The sequence below is a fragment of the Ornithodoros turicata genome, unplaced genomic scaffold (assembly GCF_037126465.1).
Source record: "Ornithodoros turicata isolate Travis unplaced genomic scaffold, ASM3712646v1 Chromosome23, whole genome shotgun sequence".
NCBI lineage: Eukaryota > Metazoa > Arthropoda > Arachnida > Ixodida > Argasidae > Ornithodoros > Ornithodoros turicata.
Window position 1 is genome coordinate 373,450 of NW_026999342.1, and position 17,674 is coordinate 391,123.

Sequence of the window (17,674 nt, forward strand, 5' to 3'; positions counted from 1 at the left end):
TCATTGATGTTGCGCACACTCATAACAATGAACTTCACCGCTAGCACAGTTTTAGCCAACCATCATCTCGAATAATATCGTTATCTGCTCTGATTATTTGATGACAGGAGGCGTACACTTATGTTGTTCATAATTGTCGCAAAAAAGGCGTACACCTCACGTTTTCAACAATCAGGGCAGATAATGATATCATTCAAGATATGGTTCGCTTGGAGCGTGCTACGCGGAAAAGTTCATTTCTAATGGCGAATTCGGGTAGTCATTTCATGGCAACACGGCCTAGCGCTCAGAAATTGCTAGGTCGCCGCCCGAGCTGTATCATGTGACAGTTGTCACCTGAACATGAGAGCCAGGAATCTAGCGGTTTTAGTAGCTTAGATTATGCTAGGGGCATTGCGGTCGCCCGTCTTCGAGTTCCGTCTTCCGCTAAATCACGCGAACTTCGTCGTGCGGGCCGATGAGGGCACTCACCACGTTTGCAGTGCGGATGTGACAACACTGTATATAATTGGGCTCAGTCGTTTGGAGACCATGCAAAAAAAAAGTGCTAGTTGGCAAATTCAGAGCGTTCGGAAAGAGCCACGCAAACATGCGAGATTCCTTGGCTTTGACCAACCGAACATGACTGCTCAGGACATGTAAAAAAAAAGAAGTTGCCACAAATTGACAACCCGAATTCGCCATAAGAGTGCATGATATATTCAGTTTAGAATACTTCAGTTTTAGCTGCCCGTGGACGATGTCTACGTGCCATTGCCGGCACGAGGTAGCCGGCGCATAGCGCTCATTTCTATCGAGCAAGGCCGAGCATTGAGAAGCTAACCAGCGCTTCTACACGCTCTACCATTGTCGGTCGTGACACCGAGGTACCACCGTTCCTTCTGCATTTGGTAACCTGGATAGCGAGTACTACACTCTGGTAGATAATGTTTCCTTTAACCATCCCAAATCTCACAAGGAACGTGAAGGCGCACATGCGACATCCCGGAAGCTGAAGGAAAATGAACCCGATGCAAGGGAGGAGGACAAACATGACTCGGTTTGAGAACGTGTCGTCGTGTTTGTCCTCCTTCCTTGTGTCGGGTTCCTTTCCCTTCACCATGTACCAGATCGCCTGCGCCCTTACTCTTCTCCCGGAAGCTATCCTCCGACATCCACCAGCAGTGCTTTCCCAAGGACACACGCTCCAGTACCTGTCGGCGCAAGTCGATGTTAACTGCACCACTTCTAGCACGTTCCAGGAACCAGTCCCATGCACTCTACATTCCGAAAAGGTAATCCCTTTTGGGTTCGCCGACAGCCGACCACCCTCTGGCGGACAAGTTGCACCGGAATGGAGTGGAGTAACTTTAATATCGAGCGCTCTGCATGCTGTAACAGCGGCAAGGTAATGGTAGCGTGTATTCCACGTAACGTCTGTCTGCCTGAACGGTGGAAAGACAGATCTTTAACTTGTCGACGTTCCGTAGAAACCGTTGAATGCATCACTTCGCCCGTGACTCGCCACGATTTCACGCGTGACGGCCAATTGCAGCTTCAATTTGAAGTCCCGGCCCACCAGAACGGTTGTTACGTGCCGTCGCAGGAGTTTGGAGTGCGCTAACTTGAAACATAACCCTAATGCGTGCTATGTGCACTCTAAAAACAGAACTTCACCGCATAGCATGCAGTGCGCCAAACCGCCATCGATTGCCACGTATGATCGGGTTATCGCTTCTGGTTCAAACAGAAAGGGGGCGTACATCATTTTGTGACAATTTGCATATCGTGGGGAAGACTCATCGCCATCGCCGGCCCCGAGCGGGAAGTTCATTCGAATTGAACGCTTCTACCGCCATCCGCCGGCGATGAGTCTTCCCCACAATATATGAAAATTTCCACCACCCGCAACACACACACACACAAAACCCTCCACATCGCCCCCCTGTTTCCCAATCTACGCGATCACGCCACCATTCGTGGAAATAGGTGGCGCCAGTGGCGGATCCAAATTGTCACTTTATACAGTGGGTTTCCCTCTCTCCCCTCCCCCATTACGAACTACGACAACCCCCCCCCCCCAAAAAAAAAAAAAAAACGAGTGTCTGGCTCCGCCCCTGGGTGGAGCGGTAAAGTTGTGTGCGGTGAAGATATTCTCACTTAAGCTAAGGAAGTAATTGGCATGTATGCATCACAGAGTGATCGTACTCACGTAAGAACGACATGCTTACCGACTCTTAATTGAAGGACGAAACAGTCGTTGCCCTGAACTAATAATTTCTTTCTTCTCAGTAGCCCTATTCATAATAAAAAGAAGTAATATGAAACATGCAAGCATTATTTTGCAAAGTTACCATGAAATCTGCTCTCGACCCACTGGACAACCTCAACTTTTCCCTCGTTAAAGTACTGTGTCCTTGGGCACCTGACAAGAGGGACGCTGCCTTGTCAGTGCTTATGACATTTATTCATAAGTGGCGTAGGATTCAGTCTATTAGGACCGTGTGATCGCTAGTTACCCCGTGATTTGGCACTTGGCCGGCAGTTATTGCTAAAACAGGAGTTTGTCTTTTATATTTTTTCCCCTTTTGTGGGGGTCTGTTTATGGTAGTAGCGGAATTTGGCATGCGACGAATTCAATCTCTCCCTATTATTTTTTTTTCTTGCATTAACATCAACGTCTTTTACACGTTAGCACAGCAAAAAATCAATGGCTCACGCATGGAAAACGACTTGGTCTCGTTAGTACGTAAAAATTAGTACGTGATTTGATCACGAAGCAGAGTGTAAGATAAAGTGGCCTGTATTAACGTTGGCACGCTGACGCGCTCTGCTCTTTCTTTTCCTTTCTTTTTTCTTAATAAACATATCCCCCCTTCTGCTCTTCACAATGTTGTGTTTCTTCGTTGCTGAGAGGCTCTGCTTCCTCCTCCTCTCCCATTTCTCCTGAGCAAAACAAGCCCTGGAACTGAAGAGGTCCTCCAGGGCCCTACTGTGAGGGGGGATACGTTTAATGCTGATAGAGAAAAAGAGAAGGATCGTAACTGGTCGTGAGAGTAAACTGGGCCGCAGAATTTTCCAAAGCGGTTACCAAGAAGTCCGAGTATGCCAGTCCAGCTTAATCAGAAGCATCCAGACAGACCAAACCGCGAGCAGATTTCAAGGCAAGCGGCATGACAGTAATACCGATGCTTTGAACCACAAATCGCTTTTTTTAGTGAAATTTCTGTTTTCTGACTACCAGTTGACATTTGCATCTGATGGACGAGGCTCCGAAGTGCAACAATGTCTCCCCGTTGAATGGAAAATGTCGTTACCTCGATACAAACACAAAACGAACGGCATTCCTCGGTCGCTGGTGGTACGATGTTCAAAAGAATAGGAGTGAGGTCCGCCTGCCCAGACAAAAAGCTTCACTCCTTAGTTAAAGAGGAAGGGGAGTAAATCAGAAAGGGTATAGAGGGTCAGAAATTACAAGAAATACGAAATTAGAAACGCTGAGAGAAAGAAAAAAAGAAAGTGGGAAGGTAGAGAGAAGAAAAGCGTTCGCGACAGACCCGCAGACCCGGATGCACTGCTCTGCGTCCCTACAAGCCGTCCTACAAAATGTCGTGTTCCTTCCAGAGAAGGGATCGCCCTGTAAGTTACGCGGCTCGCGAATAGGCAGACTTTAGGTTGAACATTAGGTGACATCTCTGTTCAGTACTTCACATTTCCCTAATCCAAGAACTCTCCGCCTCCTAATCGGTTACCAAGAGTCGATCTGCACGCCTTGTCGTTCGGCTTGCGTTCTCTACGGAGTGCATGAGGCACGCCGTTACTTGATGAGGGAAATGTATGCTGGCGAATCCTCTTCGTCCAGCGCTGATGATGGCCTTGTTGACTTCACCGCTGCAGGGCAGTGTGATTTGGCAAGTGAGTTCTGGTCTGTAATGGGATCGGTCGGCACTGACCACGCGCTCGACGGAAGTCGGGGTCGCAGGAAATATTCAACAACGCAGGTCAGTACGGAGAGTTCTGAAATTTGTCTTCTCGAACGACCTCCTGCGATTATTGCGGAAATTGTTTAAGGAGACCAGTGAGAGCATGCTCTGCATTATAAGGTAAGTAAAAGCGTAAATTGTAGGCTGCCTTTTGATAAATTACGAACGACGAAACAGATGAATCCCGTTCCATTTCTGTCTTTGTCAAGGTAACGGCATCTTTCACGCCGCGAGGAGAAATGATTGCACTTTAGTGCACCTTTAAGGCTTACCACTAAGATCTGAAGGAAATCTCTGCTCTTTCAGGTCTTTCTCGTCTTTCTGCTCTGCGACCACTACTGTTCTGTTAACCCTGTAAATAAGAAAAGATTTTCAATTCCAATCTGTCCGTCGATATGAGCAAAATACCATGCAGAAATATCGTTACTGGAGTTGATAAGAAAGAGGCAGACCAGAAATGAGGTCAGTGATTATCTGGTGCTGCCTGCTCGGCACGAGACGCTGACGCGTTTCTGCGAAATTTAATTGCCAAACCATATGTAAAATTAACATCGGCAGCAGAAACTAAGCGCAACCGCGAGGTGACCACGCGCGCGCAGGGGATTCCTCGAGTTGGAGGTGACGTGCGCTGTGTGATGCGGCCTCGACCGGAAATATCTCACGTGACAACCGACATAGGTGATGGTGATGGTGGAGGTGGTGTGCTATCTCTGAGCGTTCTACGTGCTGGGGTAGCGGTATCTTGCTCAGGGATAACGTGCCGCCAGGGCTGACTTCACATGGGACTGTGACATTTGTCTTGTCGCTTGCACGGTGCCGCCCGTTCCGGCCATCACACCTTTGGCCGAGTATCCTGATGGTCAGCGTTCTGTCAAAAGTCTTTCCGTCACTGTCAACACCCTACAATCCAGCGTTGATCGGCTCACACAGCTTGTAACTGGATTGACCACTCTGGTTGCCTCTACAACCGCGCGACAACATCCATCGCCTTCACCGCACTACCGGTATAACCGTCGCCGGCACACTCGCTCGCCCCGACGATACCGCTCTCCATCTCCAGCTCAGTCTTCACCTTACTGTTGGTACCATGCCAAGTTCGGTCCCCGGGCCCGTAACTGTCAACCACCATGTACGTGGCCGGGAAACCACAGCCCCGGCAACTGAACGCGGCCGAAGTCGCTGGGCCTGATAACAGCCGCCTCTTTTACGTCAACGACACCATCAATCATCTTCGCTTTCTCACTGACACTGGCGCTGAAGTCAGTATCATTCCACCCCATCCTTCGGACCGTCATCACACTTCTCAGCATTCATTGCAAGCTGTAAATTCTTCACCAATTAAATGTTTCGGTGAGCGATCCCTCACCCTGAACTTGGGCTTGCGTCGGAACTTTCAATGGGTCTTCATCATAGCCGACGTCTCTGATGCCATCATCGGTGCGGACTTCCTCAAGCACTTCGGTTTGATGGTCGATGTGAAGAGACGACGCCTCATTGACAACGGCACGGGCCTATCTGTCCGCGGACTTCGTGCCTTCTGTAACCCCATTGGCCCTGTCTTCACCCGCCTATCGGCACCTGTTCAGTTCCGTGACATCCTTAAGGATTTCCCCGACATCGTCCGTTTGCCACTTACAGATGCACCCCCTCTCCATACCACCACGCACCACATCATCACCAGAGGCCCCCCGGTGCATGCTAAGCCTCGCCGTCTTCCGCCTGATCGCCTTGCGATGGCCCGTCGCGAGTTCGACCATCTCCTCGCCTTGGGGTACATTCGTCCATCCAGCAGCCCATGGGCTTCGGCATTGCATATGGTGCCCAAAAAGGACCCGGGAGATTGGCGACCGTGTGGGGATTATCGGGCGCTGAACGCTGTCACCATACCCGACCGTTACCCTTTACCACATCTTCACGACTTCGCCGCAAATTTCCATCGTGCCTCACACTTTTCCAAGATCGATCTTATAAAGGCTTACCATCAGATCCCTGTGGAGCCCAGTGACATTCCGAAGGCCGCAATCACGACCCCGTTCGGCCTCTTCGAATACGTTCGAATGCCCTTCGGTCTTCGCAACGCCACGCAAACTTTCCAAAGATTCATTGACGAGGTCCTTCGCGGCCTGCCTGATTGTTTCGCCTACCTCGACGATATTCTGGTGGCTAGTTCCACTCCCGAGGACCACGCCGAACACCTTCGCCAATTGTTTCAGTGTCTACGTCAGCATGGCATTGTAATCAATCCGGTTAAATGCGAACTCGGTGTTCCTTCCCTCACCTTCCTCGGCCATCGCATTGACAGTTCCGGCATCACCCCTCTGCGGCAGAAGGTTGACGCCATTGACCGCTTTCCCCGCCCTACCACACGGCGGAAGCTTCGTGAATTTCTGGGCTTGGTGAATTTTTATCGTCGCTTCATACCGAACTGCGCGCACACCATCAAGCCGCTCTGTCATTTGCTGGCTGGCCCAGGCGGTCCGTCGAAAACCATCGAGTGGATGACATCCGCTGACCTAGCTTTCCGGAAGATAAAGTAGGACATCGCCTCCGCTTCATTCTTAGCTCATCCCATCCCAGACACTTCACTCGCACTCTTCGTGGATGCCTCTTCAGAAGCCGTTGGGGCCGCTCTGCACCAGCTCGGCCCGCACGACCAGTTACAGCCGCTGGGTTTCTTTTCCAATCCCCTCAAGCCCGCCGAAGCACGGTACAGCACTTTCGGGCGCGAGCTGTTGGCGGTGTATCTGGCTATCAAACATTTTCGCCACCTTCTCGAGGGACGCCAGTTCATTGTTTATACCGGTCACAAACCTCTCACCTACGCAATCACATCTGCCTCTGGTTCTCACTCGCCCCGAGAGATCCGTCACCTGGCCTACATCGCCGAGTTTACGACCGACGTCAGGCACGTTCCTGGTCATGCTAACGTCGTTGCGGACGCTCTCTCTCGAGCTCACATTGCTGGTCTGGCCCACCATCTGTCACCAGACATTGACTATGTTGAGCTTGCAGAAGCGCAAGCGAACGACCCCGACATGCCTGCCATGGTTCAGTCATCCCCGTCCCTCGACATCCACAAGGTTTCCTATCCTTGAACCTCGAGCCTCTTGTTATGCGACACCTCTACGGCTACCCGACGTCCTCTGGTTCCCCACGACTTCCGTCGCCACATCTTCAACCGCTACCACTCTCTGCATCACCCCGGCATCAAGTCGACGCAGAGACTCATTCGCACCCGCTTCGTCTGGCCGTCCATGAATCGGGACATCCGCCAGTGGGCTCGAAATTGTTTGGCCTGTCAGTGTTCCAAGATCCAGCGCCATACGACATCCCCGTCGATGCCCTTTCCCACCCCTGATGCCCGCTTCCGCAATGTACACTTAGATCTGGTGGGTCCTCTTCCTCGATCTGCCGGCTACGCCTACCTCTTCACCTGCATTGACAGGTACACCCGGTAGCCTGAAGCGGTACCTATCAAGGATATCACGGCTGAGACAACCGCTCTCGCGTTCCTGTCCTCCCGGGAGGCGCGTTTTGGAGCTCCCGGCGTTATCACGACCGATGGCGGACGCCAATTCACGTCCCGCCTCTTCGCTGACGTCTGCAGATTCCTTGGCGTTCTCCATCACTTCACCACGGCCTACCACCCAAGTGCCAACGGGCTGGTCGAGCGGTTCCATCGCACGCTCAAGACCGCTTTACGTGCCGCTGAAGACCCGACCCATTGGGTCGAGCGCTTGCCTTTAACGCTCCTTGGCATTCGTGAAACCTCCAAGGTGGACTGTGGCGTTGCACCATCCACCCTGGTCTTCGGGTCTGCCTTGCGTCTCCCTGGGCAGTTCTTCGACGCAGCGACTATAGCCCAGCCCGCACCAGACCCTCTCCACTTCGCCACACGCCTCGAAGAACATGTGGCTGAGTTTCGCTCGCCAGTCCCACGCCATTCATCTTCTCGTCCAATATTCGTGCACCCAGACCTTTCCACCGCCACCCATGTCTTCCTTCGCCACGACGCCATCCGCCGTCCACTCGAGCCTCCTTACGACGGCCCCTTCCTGGTGCACTCGAGGCAAGACAAGACCCTTACCCTCAAATTTCCGGGTCGTCTCGAGGTCGTATCCATAGACCGCGTCAAGCCGGCATTCCTGGACACTTCTCCAGCACCGACCCCTCGGCTCCTGTCCCCTCGCCCTTTACCCCCGCAAGCTGCCCTCCCAGCTCCAGCTCCATTGGGCTCCAGACTCCCCGCAAATTCACACCTTTCCCGCTTCGTACCCATCCGGGAATCTGCGGTGACGACCCAGCCGTGCGCGGCCTTCCCGACTTCCGCCACGTCTTCCGGCCTTGCCTTCGTCAACCTCCGGTCTAGGCGGGGGGCCCTTGTAGCGGCAACTGCGGACAACGACGGGCCCAGTCTCTGCCCTGCTCGTGCTGACTGTTCGTGCGATTTTTCGTTAGTTGAGATCCGGCACTCACACAGTAAAGTGGTTGTTGCCTTTGTCTCTTTTATTGTCGTGCCTTGACTTCGCGACACCCTCCTCTCGGTGCGCCCACGAATTTTTTTTATTTTTCATGAAACATTTTTTTTTACTTTTTTCGGGATATGCCGAAAAGAAGAAACTCTATAAGGTGGTAAGCTTTTTGTGTTTTCCTGCGTCTGTCTTCAACTATATGTTTCCTTTCCGAGAACCGCTGCACCCTGGTTGTGGTGGCGGTACTGCCGAAAAGCTCGGCGTTGTCGGGCTGATATGGGTGCGCAACGTCACGACTACGCTCTGAGCGAATGTGCATCCAGGGCCGACTTCTAAATGAGCTGTGCTGGCATACGTCTGACAGCGTCGGAGGAAAACTCAGGGAAAGCCCCAGACAGCGCAGCCGACCGCACTCTCACAGCACCATACCATGCACGGTTGTTGACCAGTAGCGCCCGACCACATCACGAGCCTTTTAGTTCACCCTGCCAGGTTTCTCCACACGGGAGCTCCATACTCGCGGAGTTCGAATGCCTGCTGTGCACGAGGCAGAGCAAGATGCGATAGGCTCGTATATCTTAAAGAGCCACTAAACTGATGGTCGTAGTTTGTCTAATAAACAGCACAGAGTGAGAGCAGGGATTTCACTCTACCTAAATATGGGGAAGACCTTGTGTAGCTCAGGCGCTTTAACTATTTAAAAAGTAGATCAAAGCGCGAAATCAGTGCAACTCTCCCCTTCGTCTAATGCGGTAGCAAATGTCATTCGGCTACAGCCAACGGGGCAGACTCATCCCCGAATGACGTTCCGCGTCGTCAACCAATCCTGGACTCCCACAAGGTCACCCGCGGGGGAGATCCTACCGAGTTTTTATGGCAGCTTCGTACCCTTGTTCAGACGTGTCAGAGTGGTAGCGCCATGGATTATCAAAGCTGTGCGTACAAGCACCCGCGAAAGAAGACGGAGACTGGGAGACAGCGAAGCAAAGCTGGGTCGGAGGATGCCCGGAAAGCGCGTTTGGCTGCAGATGCAGTCTTGACTTAGCGTTTTCTAGGGTCTCGTGAAACGTTGTGTAACGTTTGTGAAGGGTCGTTGACAGGGATGTGTAGCGTTGTGAAGGGGAATTCCAAAGGGGTCTTCAAGTTTTAATGCTACGCGTTTCTGTCAGATCCAGCAATGAATCGACCATGTTTTTGTACTATGCTCAGGCGTGCGTCTCTTCATTGTAATGCGATATCTACGAGTGCTTGCCAGTTGCCGTTGCCTCTATATCAATAGGCTAGGTGTGCCCAAGACAAGGCAAAAGAGAACGTGACATGTGTCGCACAAATACTTGCCAGTTATTGCCTTCTTTGTATCCGTACATTACTGGCGTCCCGGACACGCAATCTTCGTTTAACCCCTGAGCAGACAGGAAGTAACAGGGGGCCCGTATAGGATTCGTTGTACGCGTGAGGAAATACGTCTCCTTCTGCAATGCTGCGAGGACCTGTAGGGAAAGAAGGAGTAAAGAAAACTGCGGACCCTCTCTAACCCTCGACACATCACTGTCACAATCGTTAACGTAAATACCGCTTCAGCTCCCACGCCTTGCCCCCAGCGCAACCAGAAAGGATGTCTCATCTCGACCACTTTCGTTCTCCATAAAGTAACTCCACATGTGACACTTTAAAGCAGACCTCCTCCGCTTTAGCACATTCAACGTCAACCATTACACAGGATGATACCACGCCTGATTTGTGCAGAGATGGAGCGGCAGGCCTTTCTGACAGTCAACATAAAGGCAAAGTGCCACGAAAGGGCGGACGTCTTCCATTCTCCACAAATGAAAAGAGAAAACGATATCATTCATGATGGCTGGCGAAGAGAATTGCATGCGACAAAGTGGTTGGTAGAGAAGAAACCTCCCCTGGTATTAATAAAGTGACGTCATTCCACACGATATTGTGCTTTGCGTGTCTCTTGACTAGTGGGTCGCATTACGCAACGTAAATATTGCGGGTCTCTGCGCAGGCTATCGACTTGGTGGAAGTTCCTCATCGTGTTTTAAGCTACTTCAGTATGCCTTAAGGTGACTCACCTGAGTTACACTGCCTCTCTTACATCTTGGCTCCTTCTTCTTGCCTGGTTTGCCATGAACGGCGCATAACAACAAGCAGGCAGTCAAGAAAGTGGCTAGCGGAGTCATGGTTCACCAGCACGTCTCGAATGATACGCCTCAAGTGTGACACAAATACGGCTTTATACGTGCACAATACAGTGTTCTCTGTACTGTCACCCCCAGCGGAAGCCATCCCCATATCATCGTCATCATGTATTTCTCTCTCTCTCTCTCTCTCTCTGTGCTGTCTGTTATACATAGTCCCTTGATGCTTGAGGGAAGGATCACCAATACAATAGTACTATTAAGAAAATAGAGAAAAACATCGCATTTTTCCAAGACTTTTCGCAAAAGGTCAACACAAGTCTCTAGCCTTGGCATTACGACACATGTGCGGGCCACATGTTGGAAAATCGATTTCCCTGGTGGGAGGCGAAGAATGAAACCTCAGCTCCAGGTGAATCAATCAACTACAGAGTGGTTGCTTAACACGTCACTATAGACGTTGATAAATGCTTCCGCACTGCGACCGCACTGTGAAATGGTCAACGTAAGTAATAGAAAGATACAGTGAAACCTCTGTTTATTAGCTACATGAACTTTTATGTATAGCAGGCTGCATTTCCGGCAGGTGCAGTGCTGAACAAACTTTTGCAGAACAGGCTCCGCTGAATTGTTTCCTCAGAGTGACACGCTGGCACCTAATGGTATCGTGTGGACTTACAAACAGGGTTACCAAGGCATATGTCGTTAAGTCCGTAGGTGCGATTCCCCGTAGCGTGTCACTCTTGGAAGGAAGAATTGCACCAGAGCGTCTTCTGCAAACTTTTACGGGTGTGTTTCAGATACCTTGTGAAACTGAGTCTGCCGCATGAAAGCTTTTACTTTAGTAAAAAAAGGACAGTGTGTACGTATATATATTTATCACCTCATAGTTGCTTTCAAACACACTTGAGACACCAAGGTAAGGCAGGATTTTTGCAAGGCTGTACGACCTCTCAAAGTGAACCCAACTGCTTCAAATGCTCCCCTGATTGGAAATGAAACGATTTTTTTTGGTGCTACACTGTCCATCAGACGACATCATATGGGCTAAAATTTCGTCTAAAAATCATGACATGTAAATTGGAGCGGGATTTCCAGGGAGGGTTGCTCATACTCTGGGAAGTTTTGCCTATATACTGCTTGCAACAGCTGAAGGGGCAAAAATAAAACACAATGTTTGTGCAAACAACAAACGCTTTGCGATAGTTTGCAGCACAGAATTGAGCATTTGGTGGAAGGTTTACCGTCAGAATCATTTTTGAAAGCTTGCACGGGTGAGCAAAGATTATGCCCTTAAACATGAGGACTTGCTGGCTATTTTGCTTTGGCTATATTGTATGCTTACAACAGGTTTTCCAAACCTGGAAGGAGCAGGGCAACCTTTCCCAGCGCCAGAAGGCGTTCAGGAATTATTTGAACTTTTGGGGTACTTTTATGGTCGTGTACCCTGCAGAATAAAGTGAGTATGTAGTTGGAATATTAGGGTCTCGACCAACAAGTTCTCATTGGACTGACTGAAGTAGACTTTGTGGTTAGTTCCTTGCCACGTTAGTCGTTGCTTCTGCTGTCTCAATAAAATAGTTGCTCATGAAACGCTGTCTGTGCCCCTCCTGGTCATTTCGCCTCATGGTGCATGTTTCCTATTTCCACCACTTTCATACACCACTCTCCTCGTCATTCACCACTACGTGTTGTTAGTGACTATCAGAATAGTGACTGTTAGCCACTATTAGAATACCATTGCCATTTGTGGGCGTGGTCAGAGAAAGAGAGATTACATCAAATATTTGACTTTTTTCCTAGCGCTTCACTTCCCAACACTAGTCGTGATCTCCAGCTGTACCGGCACCAACATTAAGGTTAACATGCTTCAGTACCTCCACGGATCAAGGGATGTATTGTGCTGACCTACGTCAGCCCCAAGGGCACACACGCTCCTCAGGATGTCCTCACAGGAGCGTTAGCGTGTCCTTCGATGTGTATCCCCAGAACGTCCTGAGGATGACAGCCGCGGACTATCCATGGAGAGTCATTCAGATACGTCCTGTGCCCGTCCCTGTGGGTAACTAGCGGGACGAGAAATATTACTTTTTTGGTTTACCTGTTTAGACTCTCTGAACACATTTGTTTTATTTGTTTTGTTTTGAGGCGATCCTAGGGCCTGATTGAGCGTAAAATGATCTGCCTTGCAAAATAATGAGTGTCTATCATACATAAAGTATTTCTCGTGGAAATGGCAGAAACGCGTTATTCTGTAGCAGTGCTTTTGACTTTCAAAGTACATACCTGGGTGTCTCAAACCAAAATGAGTAAGAAACATAGACTTTGCAGTGATGCAGAGCTAATACTTAAATAATTTTCTTACTCTTTGCGTAATCGAAACAAGCGTGGACTGCTCCCTCTTCGTTTTGTGTAGTAGCCAGCAGGACTGTCGAATCTACGGAGGGTCATGTTATAAGCAGTAAATATTATCTGATTTCACTCGGACCTTGTGTCTATACCCTCTGACTGGGCCCTCTTCCAGTGTCTAGCCTGTGCTGTACTGTTTTCCGTTCTTTCTTTCTTTCTTTTTTCTTTTTGCTTATTTTTATCTTTCTTTTTGGAATAACAAGCTGGCATTAACCTGACTGACATTTTCATATTCTCTCCCTGGTGTTCCTGAAGAGTAACACACCAACCATTGTGGTCCGTTTACGTACACTGCACAAAATCCATACACTTCGTGCCCTCCGAAGTTATGTACATATACTAACGGCTTAGTCCTTCAAGACAGATGGACAGCTGCAATTTAGATTCCACATGACGCAGTTTCACATGAGGAAGGCTTCAAGCTTCTCCATGCAATGCCATATAAGCCAAGGACTTCGCTATTAGCTGCTTTGAAAGACGACCCTTAGGCGACACCTAGAGTTTGGATAATCCTGACGGGAAGTTAAGGTGCGTTGAAGGTAGTAGTAAGCACTGACCACAGGATGCCGGCATCGCACACGACAGGACAACACACAAGGGATGTGGACACCATTAAATTAGCATTTAGAGCTAAGTAGGGCCAACACCACAACACTGGGACCATCCAGGCAGTCACCACAATTATGGGAAGCATCAAACTCATGTCCACACCACCCTGTGCGTTGCCAACAACGAGTGGCCATAAAAACAAACAAATAGATAGGAATAGAATGGAGAAAAACAATTTATTCAAAATAACAATTCAAATAATGATGATATGTCGTTTATTCAAAAATAAACGATGCCACTTCGAAGAAATCGCTATGTCACGGCCGAGTGACCAGCGACTGCCTTCCCAGTAAACCACAAACATCTATCGGACGTACCAGGAAAATCCAAACGTCTACATCCAAAAGCAATATCTCATCGATGTCCACCGTACGTACAGAAAGTACGTTAGAAAAGTTGGATGTCTAAGGAACGTACACTGCACCCTGATTTCAGACATCTAGTGTGCATCCATTGTTATGTGCATTGAACGTCTGATATATGTTGTACACATATGTGTTGTAAACATAAAGATGTCTGGCGTCGAGAAGGTGAATTGGAAAGGTTGTTTCTAGTTTGATCGGCAGTGCGAAAACGAGCGCCCACACAACAAATCCTGTGACAGACACGTGTCGGTTCGATAAGTTCCCTCAGACAGTACAAAAGGCTTAAAAGATGCACAACGCTACGAAACTCAACAGTATGGAAGTCAGTGCCAAACAAGTGCAGTCACGTAGGGAAAAAGCCAAACTGCTACAGCATATGTAAAACATATGTCAGCATAGAGAAAAGGCTTAGGCTTATGCTTAGGCGAGCACTGTAAAAATGCACAAACATTGGGAAAAACCACTACGACAAATCACGCACCTTTCCTCCGTGGCAATTGAGCGTCCGCTCTCATCTACAGCCTGACCTCAACTGATGCGACAAGACGACTCAGGAGTGACCGACTGACCACATCTCCTCACTCCATGACAGCCAGCCCTAGACTGATGCAAGCGCCGCTCTATGGGTGCTACGCATGGGCGCGTGTGTAATCTTAGAGTCCTCTGCGCCGCCATGGCCAGCTGGCGGCCAGCGGTCATCCCTTTATTTCTTCTTTGTTCTCTCTCTTCTCTGTGTGAACTCCTATTGCCAACAGGTTGGTACTCGATTTCGGTTTTTCTGTTGTTTCTTTGCGCATGTTTATTTGAAAATACTCTATAAAGGCAGTGCGCACTGCATTCACATTACCATTATGACAAATACCTGAAAATGTTCAGCTACCATGCTTTACAAGCTTGTCCCCGCATCCACACTTCTTGGGAGGAAGTGGAGAATAAATGTTTCAGTATGGAGAGTCCCTGTAACGAGCTCATCACCACTGTTTTTCGCTACATCGTAGGCATGGTGGGCTTCGACAATATCAGAGAGATCTCGCTGAGGCCACTGCAGAAGATCGTGCGTTGGACCTATGCTCGTTACAGGAACATCTATACAATGGTTCAGGATAGACCTTTGGGGCTGATGAGCAACTATATGAGCTTGACCAACCCTGAATTCAACTACATCTCTGCAGACATCATGGACGTTCTTGCCCATGCCGTTGCTCATATTAAGTATGGTCTGCGGACGCAGCATTATTTGCAAGCAATCTACAATAGTGATGGGAAGTCTGACTCATTTTGGTGAACCGGCTCATTTCAATCAGTTCACCTTACTGATTCGTTCAAATGATTCATTCATGAACCAGTGATGTCACAGTTTTTCTGACGTCATACTAGTATTCAGCCAGCTCATGAGCACATCGTGGGTGCTATCTGCTGGAATGCAGGCTCACTGGTTACAGCTGTGTCAGTGAAAGCCTCCGTCGTCGGACGGGCTGTGCCGCGTCCGTCAATGCTTGACATGACACGACCGCCTAAAACTGTACAAGAAGAAATACCTACCACCTGAGACAGCCTTCCATCCCGGGCAGAAGCAGTCGACAGATCCCAAACCACATCATCTCATGAACGACGACAGAGCGCGAGTTGTAAACAGCGAGCCAACTCATAAAGCCACAGCAGCTACATCACACCAATGCCACAGCGAGCGAGCACAACAAGGAAGAGACGCCACATACACAAAAGCACAGGAGCTCACTGCAGCCAAAAACATTTCTCAACAAACAACTCAATGAGCGCCATCGCTACAACCCCATTCACCCGTTCTCCGAGCTCGTTGCGCTCTGTCCAACTATCACTCAGCCATTCAGCGCGTCAGTTCTCTCACTCCCGAACCACACCAACACTGATCATGAAGCGGAGAGCATCAGACCCACAGGGATGGCAAACATTGCGGTTCCCGTTATCGGCGGCCAAACAGACAGTAAACAAAGCAGTAGTTGCTTATGTGGATCCTCTGAGGACCTTATTTCAGCCTTCATCGTTGGTCTTATTCACTATACCTGCGATTAAACACATAGTAAAGGCGTTATTTATGCAGCCTGCGTTGTGAAACGTGAGACGACGGTTGGGGCGGGAATGCTTGTCCTTCTGACAGATCGTTTCATTGCACCACCTGACATTCCCAGGAAGCACACAGTGGTCCTGTATTGCAAGTTATCTAAAAACTCATTGGTGCAAGCCTTTGAGGTCAACTACCCAGTACACCAGAAATATCCCTGGTACATCCCACAAAGGTCGCACACGTCGCATCTGTCTGCCACGTCTATGCGACGTTACCTGCATGTCCACTATGGGACTTCGAAAATTGTCTTACTTTCTATATCCCTGCGACATCTGATAGGTGTAAAAAGAAAGGTGCAAGCCCGCGTTATTTTTCGGAAACATTTAAGACACGTGACCTTTAGTGGCGTGATGTAAGCAAACGGAACAAATTGCAGGTTTACTGTTTTATCTACCAAGTAATCACATTATAGACGGTAGCTAGAGTTAAAAACACGATATTTGCCTGGATGGGGCGTAAGCAGCGTTTGCAGCTATATGCTGATGTCGTAGCAGACTCTCAAGTTAACTGCAAAGACGTCACCGTTGCAAACGTGGTACGCCATGGTACACTTGATGAACGTACTCCAACAATTCATATTTCAGTATATGCTCGCTCTGGTATCTCATGAATTCCGCGTATGCGGCGGAGGGGCCAAGAAGGGAGCCAGTGTCTCATATGGTGAAAGGTGAAAGGCGAAAGCTCATTTACTATCGCGCGGTCTGCACTGGTCTTGGATTATAGCCAAAAGTTGACCCCTCCCCAAGTGGGGTTTGCTGCAAAAAGTAGATGCGTTTTTGATTAATTAGTGTGTTCAGCATTAATTTGGGATACCAATCAAAATCGCAGCTTATTGACGATTCTATCCTTAAGCGTGACAACTGCATAGACATTTTCAAACAATTTATTGAGATGCATTGTCGCAGACGTTTACAACTGAAGGCGCCCTCAGCAGAAATCGGGTTCGTATGTCGTCTGGCTCGTTTTGTCTTTAGTGATCTTATCGAACGTCGATTTGCAGCATGTTGAGGTGTCAACGGAAGCTTTCGTGACCCACAGCTCAATCTCTGCAAAAGAACACAGAACTGTCTATTCCGCAATTGCAAAAAGCAGAGTTCTACTCCAGCACTGTAACGGGAAATTGATGCTTATTGATGAAAGTATGATATATATTCCAGTTAGAATATTTCAGTTTGTAGTCGCACGTGGACAATTACTACGCGCCATTGCAGGCAAGTGGTATCGCACAAAGCGGTCAGTTCTAACGAGAACTGCCAGGCATTGAGAAGCCACCCAGCACATTTTGGCCCTCCAGAGGGCCAGATGTGCCAGATTTGGATATCGTGATACACATCGAGGGAGCGCCATCCCCTCTGCATTTTGTAACCCGGATAGCGAGAACTACACCCTGGTCGAATATAGTGTTCCCCCTTTAACCATCCCAAATTTCACAACGAACGTGAAGGCAGTCACGCGAAGGCACGGGAGCTGTAGAAAAAGGATCCCGAAACAAGAATGGAAGACAAAGACGACATGTTCTGAGAACATGTCGTGTTTGTCCTCCATCCTTGTCTCGTGTTCCTTTCCCTTCACCATGTACCAGATCGCCTGCGCCCTTGCTCTTGTC

General features: G+C 49.2%; 1 protein-coding gene across 4 annotated transcripts in view; it reads right to left on the reverse strand.

The window, feature by feature from the left end:
* The window catches only part of LOC135373285 (uncharacterized), a 53,468-nt gene extending 42,755 nt beyond the window's left edge, over nucleotides 1-10,713 (reverse strand). For 3 of the 4 annotated variants that reach the window (XM_064606514.1, XM_064606513.1, XM_064606511.1), the window contains exons 1-2: nucleotides 10,516-10,713; nucleotides 9,773-9,924 (exon numbers count right to left, since the gene is read on the reverse strand). In XM_064606514.1, the coding sequence (XP_064462584.1) occupies nucleotides 9,773-9,924; nucleotides 10,516-10,623 (260 nt within the window). In that variant the 5' untranslated portion in view covers nucleotides 10,624-10,713. Of the gene's footprint in view, nucleotides 1-2,210; nucleotides 2,277-4,234; nucleotides 4,315-9,772; nucleotides 9,925-10,515 lie in introns of all 4 variants that reach the window. The other variant, XM_064606512.1, reaches the window with a different exon arrangement.
* Between the last annotated feature and the right edge of the window lie 6,961 nt (nucleotides 10,714-17,674).